Source organism: Centruroides sculpturatus, unplaced genomic scaffold (genome assembly GCF_000671375.1).
Source record: "Centruroides sculpturatus isolate CEXI.00-Female unplaced genomic scaffold, Cexi_2.0 scaffold1736, whole genome shotgun sequence".
NCBI lineage: Eukaryota > Metazoa > Arthropoda > Arachnida > Scorpiones > Buthidae > Centruroides > Centruroides sculpturatus.
The window spans coordinates 111,666-138,802 of NW_019385925.1; the positions used below are offsets into that span (position 1 = coordinate 111,666).

At 30.3% G+C, this 27,137-nt stretch overlaps 1 protein-coding gene and 1 long non-coding RNA gene across 8 annotated transcripts in view; one reads left to right on the plus strand and one right to left on the minus strand.

Moving 5' to 3' along the window:
- The window catches only part of LOC111612613, a 40,300-nt gene extending 20,906 nt beyond the window's left edge, over positions 1 to 19,394 (minus strand). The window contains exons 1-2 of one of the 2 annotated variants that reach the window (XR_002754638.1): positions 18,935 to 19,394; positions 7,409 to 7,557 (exon numbers count right to left, since the gene is read on the minus strand). This is a non-coding gene — a long non-coding RNA (uncharacterized LOC111612613). Of the gene's footprint in view, positions 1 to 7,408; positions 7,558 to 16,899; positions 17,063 to 18,934 lie in introns of those variants that run through there. The other variant, XR_002754639.1, reaches the window with a different exon arrangement.
- Positions 1 to 21,196, plus strand: part of LOC111612610 (protein king tubby 1-like) — a 38,660-nt gene extending 17,464 nt beyond the window's left edge. Inside the window, exons 1-12 of one of the 6 annotated variants that reach the window (XM_023353839.1) lie at positions 1,828 to 2,362; positions 5,333 to 5,423; positions 7,458 to 7,626; positions 7,709 to 7,834; positions 7,920 to 8,134; positions 8,209 to 8,442; positions 8,613 to 8,725; positions 8,822 to 8,936; positions 9,009 to 9,107; positions 9,202 to 9,289; positions 20,236 to 20,319; positions 20,393 to 21,196. In XM_023353839.1, coding sequence (XP_023209607.1) covers positions 2,316 to 2,362; positions 5,333 to 5,423; positions 7,458 to 7,626; positions 7,709 to 7,834; positions 7,920 to 8,134; positions 8,209 to 8,442; positions 8,613 to 8,725; positions 8,822 to 8,936; positions 9,009 to 9,107; positions 9,202 to 9,289; positions 20,236 to 20,319; positions 20,393 to 20,526 — 1,515 coding nt within the window. In that variant the 5' untranslated portion in view covers positions 1,828 to 2,315 and the 3' untranslated portion in view covers positions 20,527 to 21,196. Of the gene's footprint in view, positions 1 to 1,827; positions 2,363 to 2,412; positions 2,844 to 2,971; positions 3,394 to 5,332; positions 5,424 to 7,457; positions 7,627 to 7,708; positions 7,835 to 7,919; positions 8,135 to 8,208; positions 8,443 to 8,612; positions 8,726 to 8,821; positions 8,937 to 9,008; positions 9,108 to 9,201; positions 9,290 to 9,774; positions 10,072 to 20,235; positions 20,320 to 20,392 lie in introns of those variants that run through there. The other 5 variants (XM_023353841.1, XM_023353837.1, XM_023353838.1 and 2 more) reach the window with 5 other exon arrangements.
- The last annotated feature ends 5,941 nt before the right edge of the window (positions 21,197 to 27,137 follow it).

Below are 27,137 nucleotides of genomic sequence, written 5' to 3' on the forward strand. Positions count from 1 at the left end.
ATCAGCCAAACTAAGTGATTTATATTATATATACATATGAATATGTTTATTTATTTTATTATATATTTATTTTGGTATGAATTTTCATTGTCTGTACAGGCTCATTTTTTTGTACTAAAATATATATAAAACATAAATGTTTCAACCATATATGTTTCTCTCCTTAATTTGCTTTATGATATGAGATGATAATGAGAAAACTGATAATTTAATATCATATCACTAGGTACAAATTAGGAACAAGTTTCCAAATTTGTAACTTATTTGAAACAACACTCATGTTTCTTTGTACTAAGACCAACATCCTCATATAGTAATGCTTATCTTACCGTAAAAATCAAACTAAAAAAAAGAAGTAGAATACTTTTATGTAAGCTTCATAATGTTGAGAAAAAATAAAATATGAAAAGTGATAGAAATTAAGCAATAATACATAATTCAATGTTGAATTTACTTTGCAGAGACCTAAAATACTAATTATTTTTTTCCACTTAGAAAAAGGCTTCGTGATATACTTTTTTAATAAAGTTTGCTTTAATGGAGTGTTTAAAATAAAACAGAACTTAAAATTATAAATTTTAGTGCTTTCAAAATTACATCCATCATCGGGAACACTTAATTACTAAATTTAAACTTGGCTCCTTTATTTTATTTTCTTTGGTTCAGATAATGATAGAATTTTCTAAATATAGGCATTTAGTAAGAGAGATTTTACTTGACATTCAAAATTTACCTTAATGATTATTTTTAGCTTAACAAAATTTAAATCGAATAACTGAATTATTTAAATTGTTGCTTTATCTATTTAGAAAATATGTTAAATGCTTGTATATTATTTATCATATTTTGGAGTTTTCCGATAAGCAGATTAAAGAATAAAAAAAATAACGATTTGCTTAAGTAAAGAAACTTTCTGTGAATAATAGAAGAGGACGGCAATGCTCTTGTTGCCAAAATCAAGAGTATTAATCAGAATCAGAATAAACTTAGTCCATAGTATTATCCAAACAGCAGTTTTCAAATATTGTAATTATGCACCAAAAACAAACTTCTTTCAAAGAATAATTCACAGTAAATAGTATGACTACCTAAATTCAATTGATAGCCTGGAGCTTTTAATGATACTTCATTATAATTTTTTTGTAAAATAACATAACAGGGATGGATATATGCATAAATTTTCTAGCTCATTAATACTTGGTTACAAACCAGATAAATAAATCACTTTCAAAACCACCCTCTTTTTAAAGATGCTAATTTGAATTTTTACAGTTTTAGCAATGAAATTTTTTTGGAACATTGAAAATAATCACTTATTAATTTTCAGAAAAGTAAGCAAAATCAAATTATCTAGTTGTTTTTTTTTATAACTTAGAATAACTCCAAGACCAAGTGATGCTTTTTTTTTCTTTTTGACCTGGAATAGTTGAAAAATTCATCTGTTCTTTCCTGCTTCTTAGTAAATTCATCTAAGAATTTTTGTTACGATTTCCCTAAAGACTCCTGACAAGTAGAAATCTTGGAGCATTTCAGATATCAGTTCAATCTTCCAGATTCCTCAGAGAATTAATATAAACTTGGCCATCTGTTTTATCTCTGAGAAATGTATCTTTTCAACTCTTGCTTTGGCTATCGTCTTTCAAAACTTTAAGTAAATGTCTAATTTTAGCCAGAAGAAATTACTTTAGAAAAACAACCATCTAAATATATTTATTTATTAAGTAAATGTGAACTCTGCCCCTAAAAATATTTTAAATAAGTCATGTTTGAAAGTGCATAGATCGTTTAAAAAATTACTTCCTACTGTATTTGGAATTTTAGAAGGAAGAAATGAATAATTTTTAATAAGTAAGAAAATCTTTTTACATCCAAGAAAAAAATGAAAAAGTGGTAAATTGGTATTCAAGAACGTCAGACCAATCAAAAGCTACAGCAGGCAACAGTCACGCTATCGATTACCACAAATGATATAGTGAAGTTCACGCTCATTGGTTAGAGAACCCTCCCGAATTTTGTAATCATTTTAAAATTTTGCTAAAGAACTGGAAACGCTTCCTCCTCATTAAAATTAACCAAAGCGAGAAACAACGAGGGGGAAAAATTAATAAAATAAAATGAATTAATTTTCAACGAAGGAAGGCGATTCAATTAATTAAGAGGGTGGTTGGATTTTTATCTGGAATCTTCGTCCATTCAGATTGTTTGCCATTCTAGTTACCATAGTAACCATGCCATACTTTAGTGTTTACGTCACACAATCTGCTTTTCGACTTATAATTGTCGATTTAGACTTTTAAGACTTGGAAAAAAATATAATGATCGCCCGCGGTAACGTTCACATGTGGTCGCGCGCCTTTAACAGGTAAGATGTTCTATATTATATTATATCAAGAAATTTATTACAATGCGCTGTTTTATAATGCACTATGGAATCTGATCGATATGCTAATTTTTTATCTCTTATCTAGAGGTATATAGCGGAGATAAATTATGCTGTATTCTATAAGATATTTGTTTGCATAGATACTATATGCAGTTCCCTCGGATAATTATATATACAGTAGTTAATATACTCTTCGCAGTTATATTAATTGAGCATTATGGGGTTGTGTCAATACAGCGATTATGCGACCCATTTTCTTGACACCTGTGCACTCGTCTGTCTATTGTTCGATTCTCTTTATAAGTCTAATTCGTTCTGTACTTTTCGAACGCACGGCTTCTGTATGTATGCGTATTATACTGGTATAAAGGCAAAGGTTAATGATAGGAAGCCGAGTGAATCCACGTTCTACTGTTTGATCAGAAGCTATTAAGTCGAGTCGTAAAGGTGTTTACTGACGGTAAGGCTAAAATTGGAAGATCCACTTAATCCGGTTCTGTGTTATATCGGTATACATGTGCTTTGTCTTTTACTGTCTATTACTCGCTCATTTATTTTGTCTACCGTTTACATTTTTCCTATACACTTTGTATAAATTCGATTGAATCTTGCTTTAAATTATTGCATTTTTAATAGAATTTTTGTAATGAACTATCTCGTAAATATTGTTTATTACCAGAGACTATTTTGGATTATGAATTTTAGTGATACCAGGTTTACGGGTCATTAGAGAATGTTAATTCGCTTACTATTATTTTATATTAGTTTAAATATTAACTTTTAGTGAATTAATATCGCAATAAATAAGAGATAAATGTTTAAGCGATATAATTATTAGTAAGCTTAAGGACTACAAGTCGGATTTCAACTTTAAAATCCTAACTATATTCTTGTTAATTGCATTTTAAATTTGAAAATAAATGTTCGATGCCGTTCCGAATTCGAACACAATTTACAAACGTTTTTCGGCTGTTTACGAACCCTCCCTCGTCAGGTAAAGAAAACTTATGGTAAGGTGTTTTTATATTTAGTTAAAATAAGAGCTGGGTTAGAATGGATTGTTATTTACATATACAGCAATAACTTAATAATATTACAATTACAATCAGAAAAAAAAGAATAATTTAATAAATTTCGTTTAATTAATATTACGATTTATGAAGGTAATTGCAAATTTTCTCAGATTATTCATCCAAGTTAAAAAACAGTGAACTGATAACGGACAGGCTTGCTTAATTTCTCATTATATTTACTTCATGTTAGTTGTAGAATCGGCAATACCCATGCTTAAGTGTTATACCAGTGTTTCTCAACCTCTAACGAATCGTCGCCCCCTTCAACGTAGTATCGCCCCTTCAATGAAACCGTTACGTAGTATCGCCCCTTCAATGAAACCGTTACGTAGTATCGCCCCCTTCACTTCAAAATTCCGATGCCGAGGGCCAAGGCTAACGCCAAATTCGTACTGCATTGAACAGACTAGTGACTAGTATAATGTTATTTGTTTAATTATTGAACGATATAACAAATAAAATATCTAATTATTCTTAATATAATGTTTTACTATATCGCCCAGAAAATTGTTTTTCGCCCCCCAAAATATAAATTGTTACAAATCGCCCCCTCAACATGGAAAAACGCCCACATGGGGGCGATATCGCCCCCGTTGAGAAACACTGTGTTATACTTTAAACTTTTATCACGTGTTTTTGTTCTACACATCTGAATTTATCTCAATTAGATCATACTAAAATTAAACGTATTCAAATATTACTTCATCGCTGTATTTAGCATAGATCATATTCGGGATTTATTAGATTATTATACAGTTACTTTTTATCACTTCGGAAGTATGATTCACATTTCTCACGTTCACAAAAGGCAGGGGGAAATGCCAACTGCCTAGTCTTCGAATTCGCTAATGCAAGTGAAAGGAGGACGACAGGAATTACAGCAATATCGCTAAAACGATCGAACCATTTCTGATGGAGTTATTCAGTAAATAAAAATATAAATCGTTGGCAGATGAGACAGATTTCAGATACATGATTCATAAAAGTCAAAAGTGTTTTCATAGATCTGATTAATCGATACATTATAGACTTCTCCTCCTCTTCACGTACGGTCTATTTTATAAATATATCCATTGTATTATCGACCCACACTTTTGGGTTGTTTTCTTCACCCAGATGGAAACTTACCTCGTAATTTATACTAATAAAAGTACAGATGTAATGGGAGCAACGTGGTTTATTAGCTATCCACACATTTATTTTATCCCTCACGTTTTACATTGACATTTTTTTATTATTTCCGACCATCTATCTACAGTTATAGAAACTAAAAAACATTTCGCCTTGATAGCGAAGTTGTTCCGATAGTTTTATGATTGATTTTTCTTTTCACTCGACAGCTTTACCTATACGAAACGGTCCTGCAGAGGACTGTAAAATTCCTATAAATATCGGGAAATGCTTTCCTATCCGGAAGAATTATTATTCTAGTTTAAACACACGAATTTCTGGACATCTTAATGATGGATGCACACCGATATCGTTTAATCAGCTGGTGTTTTATTCTCACTCTCGGCACGACACGGGTTATCTGAAGTCATTGGCCCTTAAAAAATAGATAGTTACTGTTCAGTTTTGTGTGCATATATGTTGTGTTTGGGGGGATAAAATGGGTAACTAAACGATACATGTGTGTTAATTTGTGTTCTCGTTATTAACATCGTTACGTTCCTCCCGTTTCATAATTATATACAGATAGATGTAGTGTTTGGGGGATTAAATGATGGCAAAACGGGATAATTTACATAAAATTATGTTTTTCCGTTAGCTGGAAATATAAAAATGGACGAAGAGCTGTTCGTAGTTGCGTGTGTATGATCGAGAAACATTTACGTTAGTGTTAACATGTTTAAAATTCCGTTTTTTATTATGTTAGCTCGGAGTGGAATTCCGTTCCTCCCGGTGGTATGGACGAAGAGCAATCGAAATCATCGATGACGGTTCGCCAGCAGAAGATAGACAGACAAGTAAGTCTTTCATGAAGTTGTTTTTGTGTATTGCTAGACTGTAAACAGTTTCCAGAAGTAATTGGAAAAAGTTTGATAGTAATAGTTACGTCAGAAGTTCGTATCGATTTTCCTTTCGTTTTCTTTTTTTCTTTTTTTTTAAAAAAAAAGATTAAAATCAATAAAAAATAACTTTGACAGATAAATCACCTTGAAGTTGATTATATACCGAACTATTGGGAAAGTGTTTAGGAAAAATTCAATTTGAAGCAAGGAGTTTAGTTTTAAAAAAGGATTTCTAGAAAGTTTAATTATAAATTGTCGATGAGTGTTTTAAGGGGGGAACGAAAAGGAAGTTCGAGTCGAGCGTGTTCGCAATTTTATTTTGTTTCCTATAAACTAAATTTTTTTATTAAAAAAATAAAAAAAGCTATCAGTATTAAAGATGCGCATTAATCTGAATAAGTTTAGAAAAATTACAATTTCTTGTAAGAAAGTAAATTTTATTTCGTGGAAAGTAATTTTGCTCTCTTTTCTTTTTTTTTTTACTCTATAAATTGCCGATCAGCAGTTTTAATAAGAGTCAGCTAGGGAGGCAAATTTTAATAATAAAAGAAAGCGTTATAATTTTATATAAGACAGTGTGAAATTTTATTTTGTTCCTTTACCAAGTGCGGATTATACACGGTTGATTTACAATAAGATTCAAATTTTCGCTTCATTTTCCATTTAATATGACCCAGGAGATTATATAGAAGATGAAAACATTGGCAGGGAGCTAAATCACCTTTAGAATAGATTTGCGTGCGTCCTTGTAGTAATCTCGCGCATAATTATACACCAGGGAGTTTTTAAGGGGGATTCTCTGGTAATTATCCGCTTTTGGATTTGCCCTACTGTTTTATTTGTGAAATAAAAAGAAAAAAGAAAGAAACGTGGCGTAAATCAGTCGAGAAGAAACTTTTACGCGATTCATTAATTCGAGACTGTCGAATTAACCTCTCTAGAGTGCACTCGCCCCCATAAACGATTCTTCCATTCGCACATAAACGTCAAATAAACGGAAACGGTTAGAGAACCGTTAGAAATATATAAGTTTTTTTTTGAGTTCAACATCACCAAATTTTATCGAATCGAATTTTTCGAGTAGTAATCGCTTCGATAGAAAACGTACGCTACTTTTAGCACACATGCGTGATGCGGCCGGAAAGGAAAGGAAAAACCTCACACACTCAACTCAGTTACTCCCACTCCTACTACCACTAGCAATATGCCTCTCATGCTGATCATGATGGTAAGTTAAATTAATTTTTTCCCTTTAAAAATATATTTGGATTTTAATACGTTCTCCCACATTAACTACAACAAAGTTTATTTTAAAAACTTTGCCTTGTATTTTTTCACATTTTTCCTTCTTAAAATTCCTAAAATATAACAATAGCTGGTAAAAGTACTGTAAGAAGTTATCTAGCATTCAACAGCTGTTTGGCAAACAATTAAATTTAAAAAAAAAATCCATTTATAATTTAAAGAAAAATGTCTTTTTTCTAGAATTTATACATCCTCCATTCTGTAGGGGTATGAAATATTTTACAGAATTGTTGCATTCTTTTCTAATATACACACTTTGGAATTTATCTTTTAAAAAGAATTCTATTCTTTGTACATGACAAAGATAAGAAAATATTTTTTACTTAAAAAAATAACATTTATTTTTTTAATGTTTAAAATCTTGAGAAATCGGATGGATTATTTTCTAAGTCACTGCTCATTATTTATTATTTAATACAGGTTTTTATATATATATGACTGTGCACTTTCATCATTTACTATAACTGCTTATGTCATTTAATTTTAACTTATGGTAATTCTACTTATACATATGTCTACTTGTGTTCTGCTTAAATTTAATAAATTAATTTTTTTAAGTATTGAAATATTAATGCATGTTTTAATTATTAGAATATTTTAGTAATAATTCTGCATGTATTATTTTAATGAAGTACCTTTAAACATTTTGGCAAATTAAAAGTAGAAACTTTTGCCTGATTTCAGCGGCAGCTTCTGGAGCAGAAACAACGCTTGAAGAGGCAAACTCCAGGTCTTGTTCAGGCTTCGGATGCTCGTCCGGCTTCTGCCAACTGGCGATCTAGTTCTAGAGAAGAAATTAAACCCTTGATGTCAGGATATAATATACAAAATAATAACCAAAATATATTACATTGTAAGCATTATTGTATGTTATTGTAAATTGCATTAAAATTATTATTGTTGTTAAGTTAATTGAGGGAACCATCATTTTATAGGTTATGATGGACCTCTTCAATACTCAATGGTGCCAGGAAATCCTGATGCCATGTCGACCGTTGAAGTTACTCCTGCATTTTCTCCAGAGGAGAAAGATAGAAAGAATTCTCTCATTATCAATTCAGGTGATTATTCTTAATTTCTTTTCTTTTTTTCTATTAAACATGGCTAAATTAATTCAATTAAAACTTATAAGATAAATATTTACAGAATTAGATCAGAAAGTAAATTCTAATATAACTCAGGAAGATCAGGAGAGCATACCAATAAGTAATTCCCGACCTTCTAGTGGCCTCAGTCCCGATTCCTCAAGCGAAATATGGTCCCATAAGTATACAAAAGAAGAATTATTATCACCCGTGTTTAGCGAAGAGAATATCAATGGAGATAACACACTAAGGAGAAGAGATTCGCCTCTTGCTCTAGTTAGTTTTTTCTGAAAGGAGTTGCTTTTCCCTAAGAACTTTTGTTTATCTCTCATATTATACTGTTTGTACAGGTTCACGATGCATCAGATTTTACGTCAGATAGCACAGAAAAGAAAGATGAAGAAAAAGAGGAGAAAGGTCTTGGCAAATTAGAAGAAATGCTAGATAACCTAACTGCATTTGTGATGGAACCATGTCCCCAGGGAGTGACAGTGAGATGCCGCATCACTAGAGATAAAAAGGGAATGGACAGAGGTTTATATCCCACTTATTTTTTACAGCTTGATAGAGAAGAAGGAAAAAAGGTATTTTTATGTATAAATATTTAATAATTAGTTGCTTTAAAAGTTACATTATTGAATATAACTATTTTTGGAATAAACTTGATACTAAATTTGGAATATTGATTTTATATCAAGTAAATCATTAATCTTTAAGCATTTATTATATCAAAATTAATAAAATATCTATTTAGGTATTCCTACTAGCAGCACGGAAAAGAAAGAAGAGCACAACTTCCAATTATTTAATTTCCATAGATCCCACTGATCTATCGCGAGGAGGTGAAGCATTTGTCGGGAAATTACGGTAATATTTGTTACATTTCATGTCAGCAATTCATTAAAATATAAAATAAAATTGATTTTAATTAATGGTAAATCACATTTAAATTACTTAATTTAGATCAAATCTGTTAGGAACAGCATTTACAGTTTACGATTCTGGTGAAAATCCTAAAAAGTCTGGAATTCTTTCAGAAAGAGTTAATAACCGTTGTGAAGTTGCAGCTATCATATATGTTAGTTTTTAAGCTTTTAAAATTCTGAAATATTATATATTGTATAATAACTTATCGACATTTGTATTTCAGGAAACTAATGTATTAGGATTTAAAGGACCCCGTAAAATGACAGTAATTCTGCCAGCTATGACACCTGATCATAAACGAGTTGATATTAAACCCATATCAGTAGGTTGATTATAAAAATTTATAGTTTTATTACTGAATATTGTTGTAAATTTAATTTCTATTGTGTAAAGAACCTAAAATACTTCTATTTTAGGAACACGATACCTTAATCGAAAGGTATAAAAGCAAAAATATGGAAAATTTATTAGAACTTCATAATAAGACACCTGTTTGGAATGATGGTAATTATTTTTACTTACTTTTTATTAAGATTGTAAAAAGTAAACTGTGCAAAAATTATTTTATAAATAAAGTGTTCTCTCCTAAAAGATATAACAAAAGAAAACTTTTTATGACTTTCAATTAAATTAAGAGATGATAAAAAAATCAAGTAGTGCCCATCAGTGGCCAAATGAATAAAACCACTAAACACTGGTAGTTGGGTATGACTCTTTACCTTGCTCTGAAAACTGAAGTAATAATTTGAGCTGGCCAAGATGAATTTCTGGTTGAATATAGAGGGTAAGATTATGTGATATGCAACTGCTAAAACCATTTTGTCAGATAAGCAAATGGCATTGGCTATTACAAAGTGCAAATGCATAAAGTGCATAGTTCTATGTAAAAATCTGAATAAGTAATTTTTGACAAACAATAAACTGGAATTTATTTAATAAGTAATAATATGAAAACAGGGAGAAAATGATGCATTATATCTTTGTATTAGGTTCTGAAATTTACTACTAGATGGTGCAAATCCAGCAGAACTGTGTTTGCAATCTGGCTTGTTTACTCTAAACCAAAACAATCTTGTGCATCAGCAGAGATCATTTGTATGGGATCAGTGAGCTAAATGTAAGAATTATGGAGTCCCTATGATATCAGTTAAGACATATATTTTGTTCTTGCAACACTTACATTTATGATATTTAATTCAGAACTGAAATTTCTATTTCTACCAATAATGATGATAATTTCTGAGGCACTAAACTCAACTATTTGATTGCATTTGAGTGTTTTCCAGAATCTACCAACAAGAAAACAAATTATCATCATATTTTTCGTAATTGTTTATTATTACATAAGAAAAAGAATTATTTATAGTTTTATAGTATGTTTAATGGATTTTATTTTAAATATAAAATATAATTAAGTTTAATTTAACATAGATTAAGAATCCATTAATCTTAAAAGATGTTTTAAATTTTGTGATTCATATAGACAATGTTTAGAACTTTATAATTGACATATCTTACATAAAAATCAGTCATGCATTGAAATAGCAACAAAATTTTTTAGCTTTTAATAAGCTTAAAATTGTAATACACATATTATGGAATACCTACAAATGCAAACTATCAATATAATAGCAGTCAGATTTCAAGATTTGTTTTGTATGTTTTAAATTGGCTTTTCAGGAAGGGAATTGTAAAGGTTTAATCATTTCTCAAAATCTCTTTTCTTCTAGAATATTTAAATTATTTAATAAATATTAATTTAATTATATTTATTAAATTTGATATGAGATGGTGCTTAAAGCCTATCTCTAGTACCAAATTATTCAGAATTTAATTTCTGATAAAACTATATTTTATGTAGCTATGGAGTAAGATATATTAGGAAGCATAATTTTTATGAAAATAAGAAGATAGCAGATTACTTTATTCTACATGCTCATAGAATTTATTGTAGACAGGGTTGTCATAATTAAAGTTTTCCTATTTGGAGCACACTGTAATTATAACCAATAAGCAGATTGACCCCAAAATTTGTAAGCAGACTGCGCAAAGGATGCAGAAAAGGATTTTGTAAAAAAATAAATTTAGTTCAAAAATTTTTGTGGGAAAATACATTAAACAAAATACAGTAAATAATGAAGACCAATCTGGAGAGCAGTTGCAGTGAATTGAAGAACACGTTGTTCATCACCTTTTTATACATAAATAATGGGGTATGCATTGAGCAGCATTCCTTACAATAAACTATCTCTTCAAGAGAGATATGTCTCTTACAGAACAAATAAATGTGTTTTAATTGTTTTGTTTTGTGTATTTACCTGTAAAATGCTCCTGATTAGAAGTTTTTGAACTTTTTTAATGCAAAATCCTTTCTATATCCCTTTTTATAGTCTATATACAAATATTGATGCCAATTTCTTTATCAGTTACAGTTTCAGAGTGTTCTGAATAGGGAGAGTTTAATTACGGTCACCCTGTACATGCATTCTATTTTCCATGTGAAAATTTAATTAATTAGGAACATGAAAAAACTTGTTAGACTGAACTATCAGAATTATTTTTTCATTACTTTGTGAAATTAAATTTTCAAATTCTACTTAATTAATGATCTTGAAATCCTCCAATTAACTTATTACTGATAAAACAAGCCCATAATAAAATTAGTTTTATGTCATTTAAGTGTTTTTGCTATTGTTTTATCCATGTTATTTTAAAGTGAAGAAAGAACAAAAATGTTTAAAATACTTATAAAAGTTAGGAATTTTAATATATTCAACTTACTTTAATTCAAACTAATAATAAAATTATAGAATGTCAGAAATGTTCAAAACAATGTTGTTTGTGTTGATTTTATTGAATCAAGAAAAACTGACTACTTTTTTATCAATTAGTGTAACAAAAATGACAGAAAGTCATTAGTGGTGTCGTCTCTTGACACATCCAATTATTTTTGCTGCTGATTTTGTAGCTGATTGTTTCAGGCAGTACGTATCAAATACTAACGAGCAATTACTTACTGTGACATCAACGTAAGCAGGTTGCAATTTTTGTATTTTAATTTAAAAATAAGCTTTCTGTATCTGGTCTCAATTTTCACTTATCTAACTCTGTTCTCGAGAAACTTTTGAATTGAAATCATGTGACTTCCAGTCCAGATCAGAAGTTTGTATACAGTTAATTAGTGCTTCCAGCCTCTAAGTTTTCCATATCTGGTCTTGATTTTCATTTAAATCCATTCTTGAGATTAGTGAAGAACAGATGGATGAAAGGCAGATGACAGTGAATGTATAAGTCTGCAATTTGAAAGTAACAGCCGAAAAAGGTAGTGATTGCATTGGATAAAATAATGTTGTTTGCAATTATACTATCAAAAAAAACTTAAGAATTACAGCTGTATAAACGTTAAATTTTAATAACAATGTTAAACAGATACTTTTAGTATGTTTATATGTTTTGTGTGTTTTAAATTGTTAATAGTGTATTTCCACCAATCGTATTTTACAAAAACAAACATTAGATTTTATGTTATAATGTATTTATAAAATATTAATAAGACTTATTAATAGATTGTGATCTCAAAATTTATTTATTAAACAAATAAATTTTATAATTTAAAAGTATACACAAATTATGCAAATTATAAAATTTGTATAATTTGTGTATACTAATGTCAAAAGTATACATAAATTATGCAAATTATAAAATTTGTATAATTTATGTATACTTTTGACAATTTTTGGGACTTACTTTATTTTTTAATATATATGTAAAATAATACTAGTTAATTTTTTATAAATATTGCATATTTATATATTTTTTAAAAATTAAAGTTTTTCTTCTTGATTAAACAAATATAAATACAGTATTACATATTATACTATTTATTGATGATCAATTTTTCTGCATAATATTTGAAATCTGACCTAATTATGAATTTTATAGTTAAATAGGGATGCCAAATGGCCTGGTTTTTGGCATTATTTATCAGCCTGTTCTGGATTTTTCTGGCTGCCATATTTGCATCCAAACTAATTTTTTTGATTGAACTGGACAATATATGAAAGGAAGAACACATAAACAGCCTCAAATTATTCCAGCAACGCAATTTAAAAGTTCTATAAACGTTTTTTAGTCTACCACTAAGGACTTCTACTTGATGAAGGTCTTAAGGGTAGGCCAAAAAACATTTATAGAACTTTTAAATTGTGTTGCTGGACTAATTTGAGGCTGTGATGTGTGTTCTTCCTTTCATACATTCCTTCAACTAGAGACAGGATTGCAACTTTTCATTCTTTCCTTATTCTTTGTTATTTTATTTTAATCCTTTGTCTTGTATTGTTATGTAACTATTTTCACTTTTGCTTTCATTGATAATCCTTGCTAGAAGTCATGGAAGAAGGAAATGTTAGTGTTGTAACAAAAAAATGAAGTGGCATAAATAAGTGATTACTGTGAGGTTGGGAGTATGGAATATTCTATTTCAATGATATTTCACTAAAAAGATGCTTAATGCATATGCACTTGGATGGAAAAGTTAAGGCAATTCAATGTTGCCTTAACTTTTTGGACAAGATTGGATTTAATCAATCATCTCTTATAACTGTCAAGGTGAAGAGGCAATTGGTTGTAGTATTCATCGACAGTCAATTGCCACCACATGCACCCATCTTTAAAGAACTTAATCAGAATGTCAATCCTAGCAATTTTCTTCTGTAATTGTTGGAACAGGTTTTAGAATAAAATATCTATTTAATTTTTCACATTTTAAATGTATTTCTGTTACTAGCAGAGTAAAAATTACATATCCTTTGCATGTCCATGGAATTGTCCCTGTTTTCACTGGGAAGCATCCTCATATTTTTCTGGAAGAAGTCATATTGTCCCCAAGTATTTAAAAATCCTGTAATTAAACTTTGTATAGAATAATAAAAGAAATGAATATTCACTAACATAAAACCTTAGTTATATATTTTTGATGAGCTCATCTAAAAATAAAACACATTACTGGAAATTTTCTTCCTTTATGGACAAGCCAGATAGGACACAGAATCCTCATTTAAGGGGCGGATATATTATTCGTGTGCATGTACTAATTGAAAAAACATCATTTTTAATCAAGTTTTGATACATTGTTTCTTCTAATTCTATGTCACGACTTGGTGCACGACTTGGTGCAGTTTTGATACATTATTAAATATAATCATAATATTGGAAAAGTAAATACAGTAAATAAAATTTTTGGGCTGCAATTTGAAAAAATTGTAGACCTATAAATTCTCCATTGTCATCTATCTTTCCTTAATCTTGAGAATGGAGATAGATGAAAGACGAGACCAGATATGGAAACCTTAGGGACAGGAGGCCCTGATTAACTACATAAGAACTTCCGATGCAAACCAGAAGTCATGTTATTTCAAATCAAAAATCATCCTTGAAGGATGTTAGATAGATGACTGGCATGACTCTATTGCTAAAGGAAAAGTATGATGTACAGGGGCAAGCCACTACTAATTTGAGGTAGAGAGTACATTTTGCAGCCTGGCATTGTGACCACATCACAATAAATAATTGCTCATTAATCTTGAATTTATATGCAAATACTTTCAATAAAAACTATTTTTGTAAAGTATTTAATATTGTTTATTTCATCTTCATTTATTCCAAATATTTATTAAGCTATAAATATATATCTAATAAAAAAAATGTTTGGAATAGAATGACAAATAAACAACCTTACTTATTTACTATAACATTAGTGCACTAAATTTTTTTCTAATCTATCACAGCATGAAATTAAAATTTTAGAAAGGTTCAGTTTTTGAACATTAAATTGAGGATATTCAAGAAAATCAGTTTGATCGATTTTTAACAATTAAGCTATTTCTAACTTTAAAGTGTTACCATTGGGCCATAAGAAAATTAACTAACTTCATATTTATATACCTCATTTAAACTTCCTATGCTTAAAAACTGTTTCTAATTGTTCTCACCCTTCCTATTAGTGAAAAAGATGCACTCTCTCTTGTGATCACCCACTACTTTTACAACTGAATAAGAAAGGCTACTTTATGAGAGACAGCAGTCATGATTTGAAGAGTGAGATGTAAAAATACTCAAAACTGAGAATATCTTTCAATTTGATAAAAAGTAAAAATCAACAAAAACATATAAATGAATTTTTGCATTGTATTGGGACTGACAAATTAAACATATAAATGAACGGGAAAAAATTATTCTGACATTGTAATAATGTCAGGCTGCAATTTTTAATCATATTCTTAATTTATTTAATCTAAAATTTATGTTTTCAATCTCAAATTAATAGTGTCTTGCCCCCTGTACATCATAGTCATGTTGGTCATCTTTGTAACTCCATTCGACAGAAAATTTTTGAGTTGAAATCACATGACTTCTAGCCTAGACTGGAAGTTCATGTATAGTTACTGTATATCTCGGCAGATAAGACGAGGTATAAATTTTCATTGAAGTTTTATAGTTTTAGCATATATCTGTCCTATAAGATGATCCCAAACTATCAACGACCTATGAATTTAGTTTAGAATCAGCGATCATCATCTGAATAATAATACAGTACTGTATGGTATATACGGAATTATGTCCTATCTGTAATTTTTCGAATGAACTAATTTTATTTTCCTGCATCTGGCAGAACCGCCTTGCGATTGTTGCAAACATTGGCACTGATTCGGCATTTGGGTAATGACCTTACCTTGACTATTCACAAAAACGTTGTATGGGCTATTCTATTTTGTGCACATACCCTACTCTCTTCTAGTAAATAATTACGGTTTGTCTGTCTTTTTATAATGGTTTTAATTTATATAAATTTCAATCTAATTTTTTTTGTATCTGTCCTATAAGACAACCCCAGATTTTGAGGATTTTTTTTATGCTTCAACTATCATCTTATCTGCCGTGATATACAGTAATTGGGCCTCCTGTCCTTAAGCTTTCCATATCTAATCTTGACTTTCATCTATCTAACACCATTCTTGAGATTAAGGAAGGACAGACAGATGGACAACAGTGGAAATTTATAGGTTTACAATTTTTTCAAATTGCACTCCAAAAAACAAATAAATGAAAGAAAATTACATCAGATTATATCAGACTTAGTCAGGATCTGTCAAATGAAACATAAGTACAAAATGCATAACTAAGGTTTCATTATATTATATTATTAGTAGAAGATATAAAATTAACAATTTAATCAAACTATTTTTGTTAATCAGAAAAAACTTTTTTTTAATTTAGTGATTAATGTTTTTACCATCTTTGCATTAGTTTTAGAATAGAGTTCTCAAAGATTGCCCTCTAAACTTCAAGAGTAAAAGTAGCATAATCAATCAAATTTATGTCTCTAATTTTTTTAGCATAATCTATGCAGCTCTTTTCTTTTTTGGAGACCAAGATAAAAACTTCCAACAAAAACCTGGTATGTTATACTTCCTAGTTCATCTTCTGGAATACCAACAGGACAGCTCAGTCAAAGTGTTGGCCTATTGCTGTAGGAGAAATGGAATTGAATCCAGGCAAGCAACGGCAGGAATTTTTCAGACAGTTTGTCCTGGATACATCAGACTAGGGAGTGTGTAAATGGATAGGGGAGAAGGTGATGGCTATTCTGGAATGTACTTTGAATCATCTTCTCATTTTGTTCATTCTATAAATACATTGAATCTGCTTATTATTTTATTGTTTTAACAGTGAATATATTTATTACTTTACTGTTTTAACAGTTCCTCAGTTTATTATCCTATTTTATTGTATTGGCAGTGTCTTTTATTATGTACAATTTTTTGTTTTATTGCATGTTTAATTTTAATATTCTAAGCATCAAATCAATGTTAAATGTAAGTCTACAGCCTTTTCGGTTATGTTAATTACGGTACTTTGAAATCGTTCACATCCTTTTAATATTGTAGCAAATGCCCAGTAATTCTGATATGTCATCAATACTTTAGTACATAGTTGTTTTACCAATTGTCATAATTTTGTTGTACTTTTTGTAAATGTGCTAACATCAATTTCACAATTATGTAAGTTGAATTACAACCAAAAAATTTCTTTATTGTCAACATAATCTAACTTACAGGTTTTTCTTAAAATATAGTTATTATACAACAAGCTGGTGAGAACTTCAGGTCCAAAATGCATTCTTCTTGAAATAATAAAGTGATTTTCTAATGTTAATCCGATGTCCTGTGGTGGTGTAATAAGTCTAGCAATAAAGAAAAGCTAATTTTAGTGCTCAAATGTCAATATCTCTTCCCATCCAGTTGCTCAGTTGTGAACCTGAAAAAAGCCCACACAGTTACCCTGTGTGGGCTTTTTTCAGGTTCACAACTGATGAAAAATGAAAAAGCACATCCTCTGGGTTACCAAAATAAAAAAATATTCCATCTTCTGTTGGACAGAAGCTAATTAGATGTGTGGAAGGATATACATTTTTTAATATGCAGTATTAGAATTTGCCATTCTTCTGTTATAATGATTTTGGAACCAGAACTTTGGAACTAGAAAGCCCAAAAGTACTAGGGTTTTAGTGGAAATTTTTGCTTTCCTGTCTCCATTTTATATAACAGAAGGAAAGTATAGCAATCAGTCAAAAAATAATTCCCCCCGAGATTTTTCATTTTTAGACTTTAGACCTTGAAACATTGAGAATTGCAAAAACAATTTTGTGGTTTTTTTCTGTGTGTGGGAGATGGTGGCCATTATGTACAAGTCCACTTTGAAGCTTAACTCCTGTGCTTTTTGTGAAATATTCTGAAATTTTGCAGGGAGGTTTGTTTATTAGGAGATTGATGCTATTAAATTTTGATGGTTAAAGGTCAAGGGGGTGAGGAGATATGGGGGATTGAGTATTGTATTTCCAATAGGGTCAAACTTAATGAAGATTTTACTCATTATTAGCATTTACAATTTTTTATGAAACTTGTCTCTACCCTCAAAATTAAGCTTTTTGCCATTTTATAATAATTAAATGAAAAGTTTTTTTACATAAAATACTGTAATATATGGCAGTTTTAAATATTGTTGTTGGGAAATCAAGCAACTCGTTGCTGAATTTTTTGTCTTGATCTCTACAAAAGAAAACTGTATGCATAGCCTAATAATAAATTATTTCACAAAATAATAAATATAATGGATTATTAATATAATTAATATTTCTAATAATATCATTTTGATGTATAATTCTGATTTAACTCTAATGTAATTTACTTCTCCTCAAATTAATGTGATTAATTTTATCCATTTATCAAATAAAACTGATTTGTCTCTAATTTATTTATTATATTCAGTCAATTAATACTTTATGATGAGAAAATTTAGATTAAATTGATTTATTTTTTATCTTCATAATATTTCAGAAAATTGAAAAACAAAAAAAGAAAAAGAAAACATTTAATTTCTTATATAATTATGTATAAACTAAGCACCCACATATAGTAATGAACAAACAATATCACAAAATTTTAATCAGGTTATAGTATGGTTAGTTGATTGGGCTGCAATTTGAAAAAATTGTAGACCTATAAATTCCCACTGTCTGTCCTTCCTTAATCTTGAGAACAGAGTTAGATAGATGAAAGTCAAGACTAAATATGGAAAGCTTAGGGACAGGAGGTCTCGATTAACTATATATGAACTTTCAGTCTAGGCCAGAAGTCATTTGATTTCAATTCAAAAATTTTCTGCTGAATGGAGTTATGTAGATGACTCTGTTGTTATCAGGAAAAGTATGATGTACAGGGGCAAGATATTACAAATTTCAGATGGAAAATATACGTTTTAAATTGAATAAATTAAGAATATGTTTACAAATTGCAGCCTGACATCGTCACAATAAATAATTATAAAGATATTATTTACTTTGGACTAAAGCAGTGTTTCCCAAACTTTTCAGACTACTGCCTTGTAGTTCAAAATTTCTTTAGTCCCCCCTTGTCCTTTATTGCCCTTAGAGCATTTCTACCATCCCCTGGGGTGTAGTAACACCCATTTTGGGAACACTGGACTAAAAGAAGACAGTTAAGCTGCAATTTTGTGTTAAATTTAATAATTAGAAATAAGTTAGTTAGTATAAATTATTCTAAAAGAGATCAATTCAGAGTAGGATTCTACCTGCATCTCATGATACCATGAAGATGTGTTGCCAGCTGTGCTCTGTTTAATCCTCTCTTCCAGATCAATTAATTTAGAAACTATCCACTTTGAGTTCTGTTCTGAGGAACAAAGGAAATCTGTATATAGTCTATATTAAAAGCAAAATGTCTCATCCCCACAGAAACTGAAACCAACACTTTACAAAGAAGCAGTGTGTAAGTAAGTCACACCAAGTCACAGGTGAGGTCTAGAATCCATTTTTCAAAAGGACCACTCATTAATTTCATTTGTGGAAAGGGTTAACAAAGGGGAAGGAAGGTCTTTTTGTAGGGATAGAAGATACAAAAAGACTTCACTTTTGACTCAGACTTGGAGTTGAAAAGACAGCTATTCGTTTGCTTCTGTAACAACTATTCTTTAAATTTGATTTTTAATAATTTTTATCTGTATATATTTTAAAAGCAAAATGTTCCATCACCATCACAGACAAATAACATAAATTAAAAAATTAATTTGATTTTAATTAATTTTTATTTTATTTCTAATTCATTTTCAGTGTAAAGGCCAGAGTTTTAATTATGTTATTATTTTTAGTTTTAATTAGTTTTAAGGTTAAATTTATTTAGTAATAATTTACTTTTAGTTTTTATAATTATTATTAATTTGATATTATTTATTTTAATTAATATTTATTAATTTTGCCTGCATTTTTAAACCCTTAATTATAATTTTTTTAATTAATTGCAAATCTTTTACTCAATAGTTATGTCACAAAAGAATTGTTTCAGCATTGTTTTGCATAAAAAATAATCAAATTTAAATTTATTTTAATTTTTTTATAGATTTNTATACAGAAAATAAGCCTAAGCCCGCACATGGTACTGCCTTTGATTGAACTATTGGTCTACTTAGCAATTAATAACTTTGAAATCATTGTATAATTATATTAAATAAATAATTTTGTGATTTCAAAATTGTAAGTACAAGGTGATCCAGAAGTCAATTAACCATTGTTCAAACTAAACTATTTTCTTATTCAAATACAGTATTTTATTACTTACTAACTTCAACAGTTGTTCAAAATGAAATCATTCTTGTCACATAAACTGGAATGCTTTAACACACCTTTGCATTTCATAGTCTTTCAGGCAAAAATTACACAGGTACAATTAACTGATTTTTGTGTCACTTGGTGTAATCAGTTATTCATTACAATAAATTAAATTTCATTTATGTAATTTATAAAATCATTTAAAAATAAATGTAAACTTACATACTACAGTATATCTAAAAATAATTTTTAAATAATTTCTTTACAGAAACGCAATCATATGTCTTAAATTTCCATGGGAGAGTGACACAAGCTTCTGTTAAGAACTTTCAAATTGTTCACGATAATGACGGTAGGTGTGAAACAAGGACACATTAAACCGCAATTGGTTTTTTAATATTACATTCCAATTTTTCTGATTTCAGTTGATTATATTGTGATGCAGTTTGGACGGGTGGCAGAAGATCACTTCACCATGGACTACAGCTATCCGATGTGTGCTCTTCAAGCATTTGCTGTAGCATTATCTAGTTTCGATAGTAAATTAGCATGTGAATAGAACAAAACATATCAATTATTGCATACTGTGATAATCACATGCAGAAGCACATTTGATATCACTTGCACATTGTCTTTCATGTTCAGATTTTTACATATTTTGAGCCTTATAATAAGAAAAATTAAGACGATAGTCAGTTTTTATAAAGTTTTTTCTTAGTTTTATCCGAAAACACAAGTTTTAATTTTGTCTGTAAATAAGACGAGGCAATGAAAATGTTTGTTTGTAAAAACAAATTCTTTTTATTGAGGAAACTGCACAAAACTCAATTTTTTATGAATTACGAACACTCAAAGTTAGATTTAATGTATTTATACAAAATAAAACTTTGTTATTAGATATTTAAAACTATAAAAAACTGCCCTTATCTGCAGATTCTTGTGCAATATTGTAAATAGTTTGAACTTTAATAATTATTAAATTGTGCCATTTCAACTGAGAAGGTTAAAGAAGAAACATTTGACTATTTATGGAAACAAGTTTAATGCACATTTTTAGCATGGCAGCCTTAGCAAAACATTATGGTTATAGCTTTAATTTATATTTATATTAGATAATTTTTTAAAGTTGTAAATATTTTTAGAGTTTGTATATTCTTTGCATGACACCTTATAAGATTCTTAAGAGATTGTATTGATTGACTATAGAATAAAATATTTAAAATAATTGATTCTATTATTTCTATTGTTTGCAAACAATCAAATCAACATGCCCACATGGCCTAAAACATCTCGATCAAACCATCCACTAGTAACTTTCATAACCTAATGCACCATCCCTATAAGTTTCCTACTTTGCAATCTCAATGGTTACAAAATATTGTGAATACATATTTTTAAAATTTCTGTATTTTTTGTGCACTTTCTGCTGAGCTGCTAGCAACTGAATACCATTTTTTCCACTCTATTTTCAGCTGGAGATTTGTCATGGTCTGTCAGAGACTACTCATAAAACCAAAAATTTTGCTACCCTATTTATGTAATGAAATAAACTTTGTATGATAATGATATTCAAAACCAATATAAATTATAATTTCTAATGCATTATCTATAACTCTAAAAGCATACGATTCAAAAATTGCATGAATTTATATAAAGTGTGTTATAAAATTAATTTTCTTATATAATAGAGGGAACTTATAATTATCATCGTCATTAGTTTCTAGTTATAATTGTTTACAACTTCCTAAAATTTTTAAATTCGGTTATACAGATCGCTAGATGTATTACAAACAAATAAGCAATAGAAATTCAGAATTATTTTCTAGTTTTAATCAATGATGTAGCAAAGATATCTTCAATATGGCTTCAGCCATAGGCACCAATTGATCAAAAAGCTATCATTTTTATTTTATTAAATTCCTAATTATCACATATAGAGACCATTCAAGTATTATGTCAGTAGTTTATGGGAGAGAGGGATTCGTTTGTATCTGCGATGATAGAGGAAGGGCGAGTATTAAAAATGTAAAAACACGTCAACATGCAGTATTAAGAACTGTATTTCTGCCAGCCCTATTTTACAAAGGAAGGGTGAGTCTTTGATGATGTAAGATAGACTAACTCGTCTTCCTGGTCAGTATAGAATTGTCTGAAAATAATTCCCGTGAATTGGAGGTTTAACTATTAGGGCCAGTTCGCCTCATCGCAGTTTCAACGCGAAATTTAGGTGGTGACGTAATCTCGAGTAGTTGGTTGGAGAGAGAAGTCACGGTTTTCTACATTGATAAATTAGCCGGCGCTTACCGGTAAATTTGTATTACGTAATTTTCCGATTTGAATGCTACCATACCGCTGGTCCGATATGATATGATATGATATATGTTTAAAAGTGTTAGAAGGCCGAACCTTACGGCATAGCCTTTGAAAAGGAAGGATGAAGAGTTTTAGAGGAAAAGGGAAGAAAAGTAAGCAATGATAGGAAAGTGTGAAGTGGGAACCATGGCACCCTCGCGTTCCATTTATTGAGTATACTTTAGTTAAAACACATGGGGTATAGTCCACAGATAACAGTATAGTCAAAATATATACAGAAAATAAGCCTAAGCCCGCACATGGTACTGCCTCTAGGGAGATAGAGAACGCGAGCAATTGACAACTATGCACGTGGGCTACCGACACAAGCTGCTGAAAATACCAACCCGGAATGTGCTGGAGTACAAAAGCACAAAGTTACACACGCTTTTCTGTGATATTAAAGTGATTACATTTTGGCAACAGACTGTATAAATTACATGGGAAGTGTATTCTCGTAAATATTGCGTTTATGGGAAAATTATTGGGCTGCAATTTGAAAAAATTATAGATCTATAAATTTCCACTGTCGTCACCTATCTGTTCTTCCTTAATCCCGAGAAAAGAGTTAGGTATATGAAAGTCGAGACCCGATGTGGAAAGCTTAAGGCAAAAGGCCCAGATTAACTATATACGAACTTCCCGTTTACAACCGAAATAATGTTACCTTCGATTCAAAATTTCCCCGTAGTTAGATATATGACCGATACGACTCTATTGCTAACAAAAAAAGTATGATGTACTGGGGCAAGACCACCACTAAAAGAACTGAGAACATTGTGATGAAAAGTTGCAGGCCGGCATTATGACCAAGTCACAATAAATAATCGCTCGTTACAAATAGTTTTGTTTATTCTACAGTAAACAATTATTTTTCAAAAGGAATTTAATTAAACGGCACTTAAGTGTAGAACATAGGAGAAAACATGTCGAATGATCTTCACATTTATTTTCGCAGTTTGTGTCGGTGATATAGAAAATGGAAATTTATCTTAATAATTTTATATTTTTAGAATAAAACATTTGCTAGATTTGAGACGTCAACAAGGCAATTCTTTGTTGAAGTGATTTCGAGGCGATTTGTGCAATTCACTAGAAAATGATTAAGATTTTCGTTGTTTTTACGATTATTTTCGTATTACTTCCGAGTGAAAGTAATATAAAAGGAATATTTTGGACCGGACGTGACGACATTCACCCAGCGGACGAGTGAAAAGATGGAAAAATTCAGATTCGATCCGAGCAACCGAAAGAAAACGGAAACTCCAAAGAAATGGATCGAGTTTTCTAATCAAAACAAATTCTAAAGACTGAACCAGATAAGAAAATCGGACATTTTAATTTTCCTAAGAAAGAATATCAGAAACCTAAAGCACGTCATTAGATTCTAGTGCAAAAAAACAACACTAGTACCTGAATAAACAATAACATCAAGTTGGAAAGCAATACCGGAAGAATATTCACTACCGAATGTCTGGGACAACACATATTATATTATTGTACGTTATTGTAAGTCAGGCGGGTAATTTTAACAACACACACCATCTTCTACGTCACAAGAAAGTAAATTAGATTCTGAATACAACGAGTAGAAAAATGGACGTGCGGTGTCGTAACGGTACACATTAACCGAGAAAAGGTGAACAGATTAGAATTTACAACTGGAAGTGACATATAACAACATTTTCTGACGACAAAACCGAAACTTCCAAAGTCCGATAACGAGAAGTTTCATAAATACACACAAACAGAACATATTTGAAATCATTTTACTGACGGAGTCTTCGTTTGAATGAAGAAGAGGAAGAATAGGAATGTGAAATGCAGCCACTGCTACCAATTTCCAAGAAAGAATTGAAATCAAACTCGAAACAACCAAAACGTTTATTTTCCTTCACGAAAAGAAACAAGAACAAAAATAAAAAAAAGTCCGATCAATCCCTGACCCTAATTTTCATTACTATGAAAAGAATCTGGAGAAGTCAAAAGAAAATGTAAATTTTATGTCGATTCGAGCAATTCCTGAAGAAAAAATGTCATTTGTGAAGGAGCTTTATGACGTTTTCGTCAAAATGGACAGGAAGGCATTTCCTAGGAGCATTCTTGAGTACGAAATTTTCACCCACGAAATAGACAAAATTTCGAATACATTTGGACATGAAACACTTTGAAGTGTTCCTCCTCCGAAGTGTTTATTTGAAGAGGATGACCAAACAACTGATCTGTAGACACAATGAATCATCGTCAGAAAAATGAAAGTTATCTCCAGTCTATGCAGGAAAATTTTTTTTTCTGCTGAATTATAAATACAGTAATTCATTTGTTTTACTTACTCCTGTATTATTTTTCTTTTAAAATTCATTATCATAAGTTAGTATGAATTTCTGCTTCAATTTGTCTTTCGTTACTTGTACACGCAAAATTAATATATGTGTAATTTTATATACTAAATAAATGTGCTTATTAAAGAAATTATTTACTGCAAAGGGATTTCGAGTCTATAATTGAGTCGTTTATTTTGAAAGTGGCCTAAATCCATTTATCTTTAAATCGAAATATTTAAGGGTTTGCGTTTCTTTTCCTCAATTAGTTTTCACCACTATAGTAGTTTTCTGTTCTGTAATTGATTAACAAGTTTATGACGTCAAGTAGTTATAGACATAGTCTTTTAGTGAATGGTGTTGGAGCAATGGCGAGAACTGGTCCTAGATAGAATCATTGGAAGCGTTATACGATATTTTGGTGTAGCTTCCACCAGCTAAACCGCTTGAGGTTGGTGCTCTATAAAGCGCATGCGCAAATGCGTATAACTTGGCTGCTTGTAAGCTGTCCCGTATTCGACAATACAGCGCTTCCATTCCGCCACTGATATTCGAATATACAAAAGCAATCTTATCATTTTTTCACATAGTGTAGAAATTTGCAATAAGTTACATAATGCGGTTATAATAAAATATTAATTTTAATTAATTCAAAGTACGTTAAAATATGAAAATAATCGCGCAATATGTATTTATATTTTAGAAAATATAAGGGAAGCGGCGCTTCCACCGCTTCCAAGGACAGCACGCCAATGTATTGGAGTGAAAATAATGGAAACCCAACGAATATTGATAAACATTAACTGTAAAACGACTTGAATTTATTATTTTGTAAGTTTTGTTTTATATATACACGAAAAGTAAATATAATTACTTTTAGGCGGAAACATCGCCTAATCTATATATATAAATGAGAATGTTTGTTTGTTCGCTATATATTCCTAGGCCGTTCGATCAATTGCTACGACACTCGGCAGTTACGTTCAAATAACTCTAATTTAGATAATGTCGTTAATCCTGTCCCAAAATATCGATTGCATTTTTATAATTCAATTAATTTTTATCTACATTCGATTTGCTGAGTTACACGTAGCGCCATCTATTGGCAAAAGTTGACAAAATAACAAACTAAATACAATTTTTATAAAAAAAATAAAATTTTTAAAAATTATTTCTTTTTTGTAAGAATTATATTCAGTTAATTACTGCGACAAAGAATATAGCGCAAAATTGACGCGCTATATCATTACTGAGACAAGTAGCATATAGCACACGACTACGTAGAATCAAAATTGGTTTAGCCTGTGAAAACCTGTGAATAGCCTTTACCGCCAGTATTTAATTTTCCACATCTAACTCGAGTTTTTTAATTTCTACACTGTATTTTCTTAATTCTAATAAGTGCCCTTCAGTAGCTGAGTAGATAAAACCACTGAACACTGATAGTTTGGTAGTCGTGGGTTCGGGCAGGGCCAATCGGCCGGCCACTTGGAATTTTCCAGGTTTTCTTGACGTTAGTAACACCTCTAAATAGGGTCCAACATCTTATGAGAATCTTCCCGGGATGCATCCCCCTCGGCAGATCGCTAACATGTCGCGTTGCCTAAACTAAACTAATTCTAACGATTATTTATTGTGACATTGTTACAATGCCGGATTGTAACTTTTCGTCACGATGTTCTCAAATTTTTTAGCGATGTCTTGCCCCTGTATATCATATTTTTCCTGTTAGCAATAGAATCGTGCCAGTTATTTATCTAACTCTTTTTAGGGAAAACATATTGAATTAAAGTAACATACTTTCGATTTGCATCAGAAGTTCGTCTATAATTACAGTGGACCCCCTATAACACCGTTGAAAATTCCGTTTTATATGAATTCCATGTTGTACGAGTCACTTAGATTTTACAAATACGTGAGCCGTTCACAGCCTGGCACATGTATTTGTAAAATCTAAGTGACTCGTACAACATGGAAAAGGGGGGTCGACTGTATTCGAGGCTTCTTTCCCCTAAGATTTTCATAGCTGGTTTATAATTTCATCTATCTAACTTCGTTCTCAAGATTAAGACAGACGAAATTTATAAGCAATATTTTTTTTCAATTGCAACACAATAATTTTTCTATAAACACAATATTTACGAGAACGTGCTTCCCACGTAGTTCATACAATCTGTTGCCAAAATATAAACACTTTATAATCACATAAAAGTAATTATTCTCGCAATTTTACATTTTTTTTTTATTTAAACAAGTTTTATATGAAGTATTTTGGACGTTAAGGTTAGCAACTTCGATCACGTGTGGGACAATCACAACCTGTCTAACACGAATCACCGTTTAAGTATTAATAGTAGACCAGTGTTAAGTAGCAGTAGTTGACCATCCTCTCTTCCGGGAAGAGATCAACGACTACTTTTGTCCGAATTACAGTAGAGCGTCGTTTATCCGAAACGTCAGTTATCCGAAAGAATTCCTGTCGGCAAATTTAAATTTT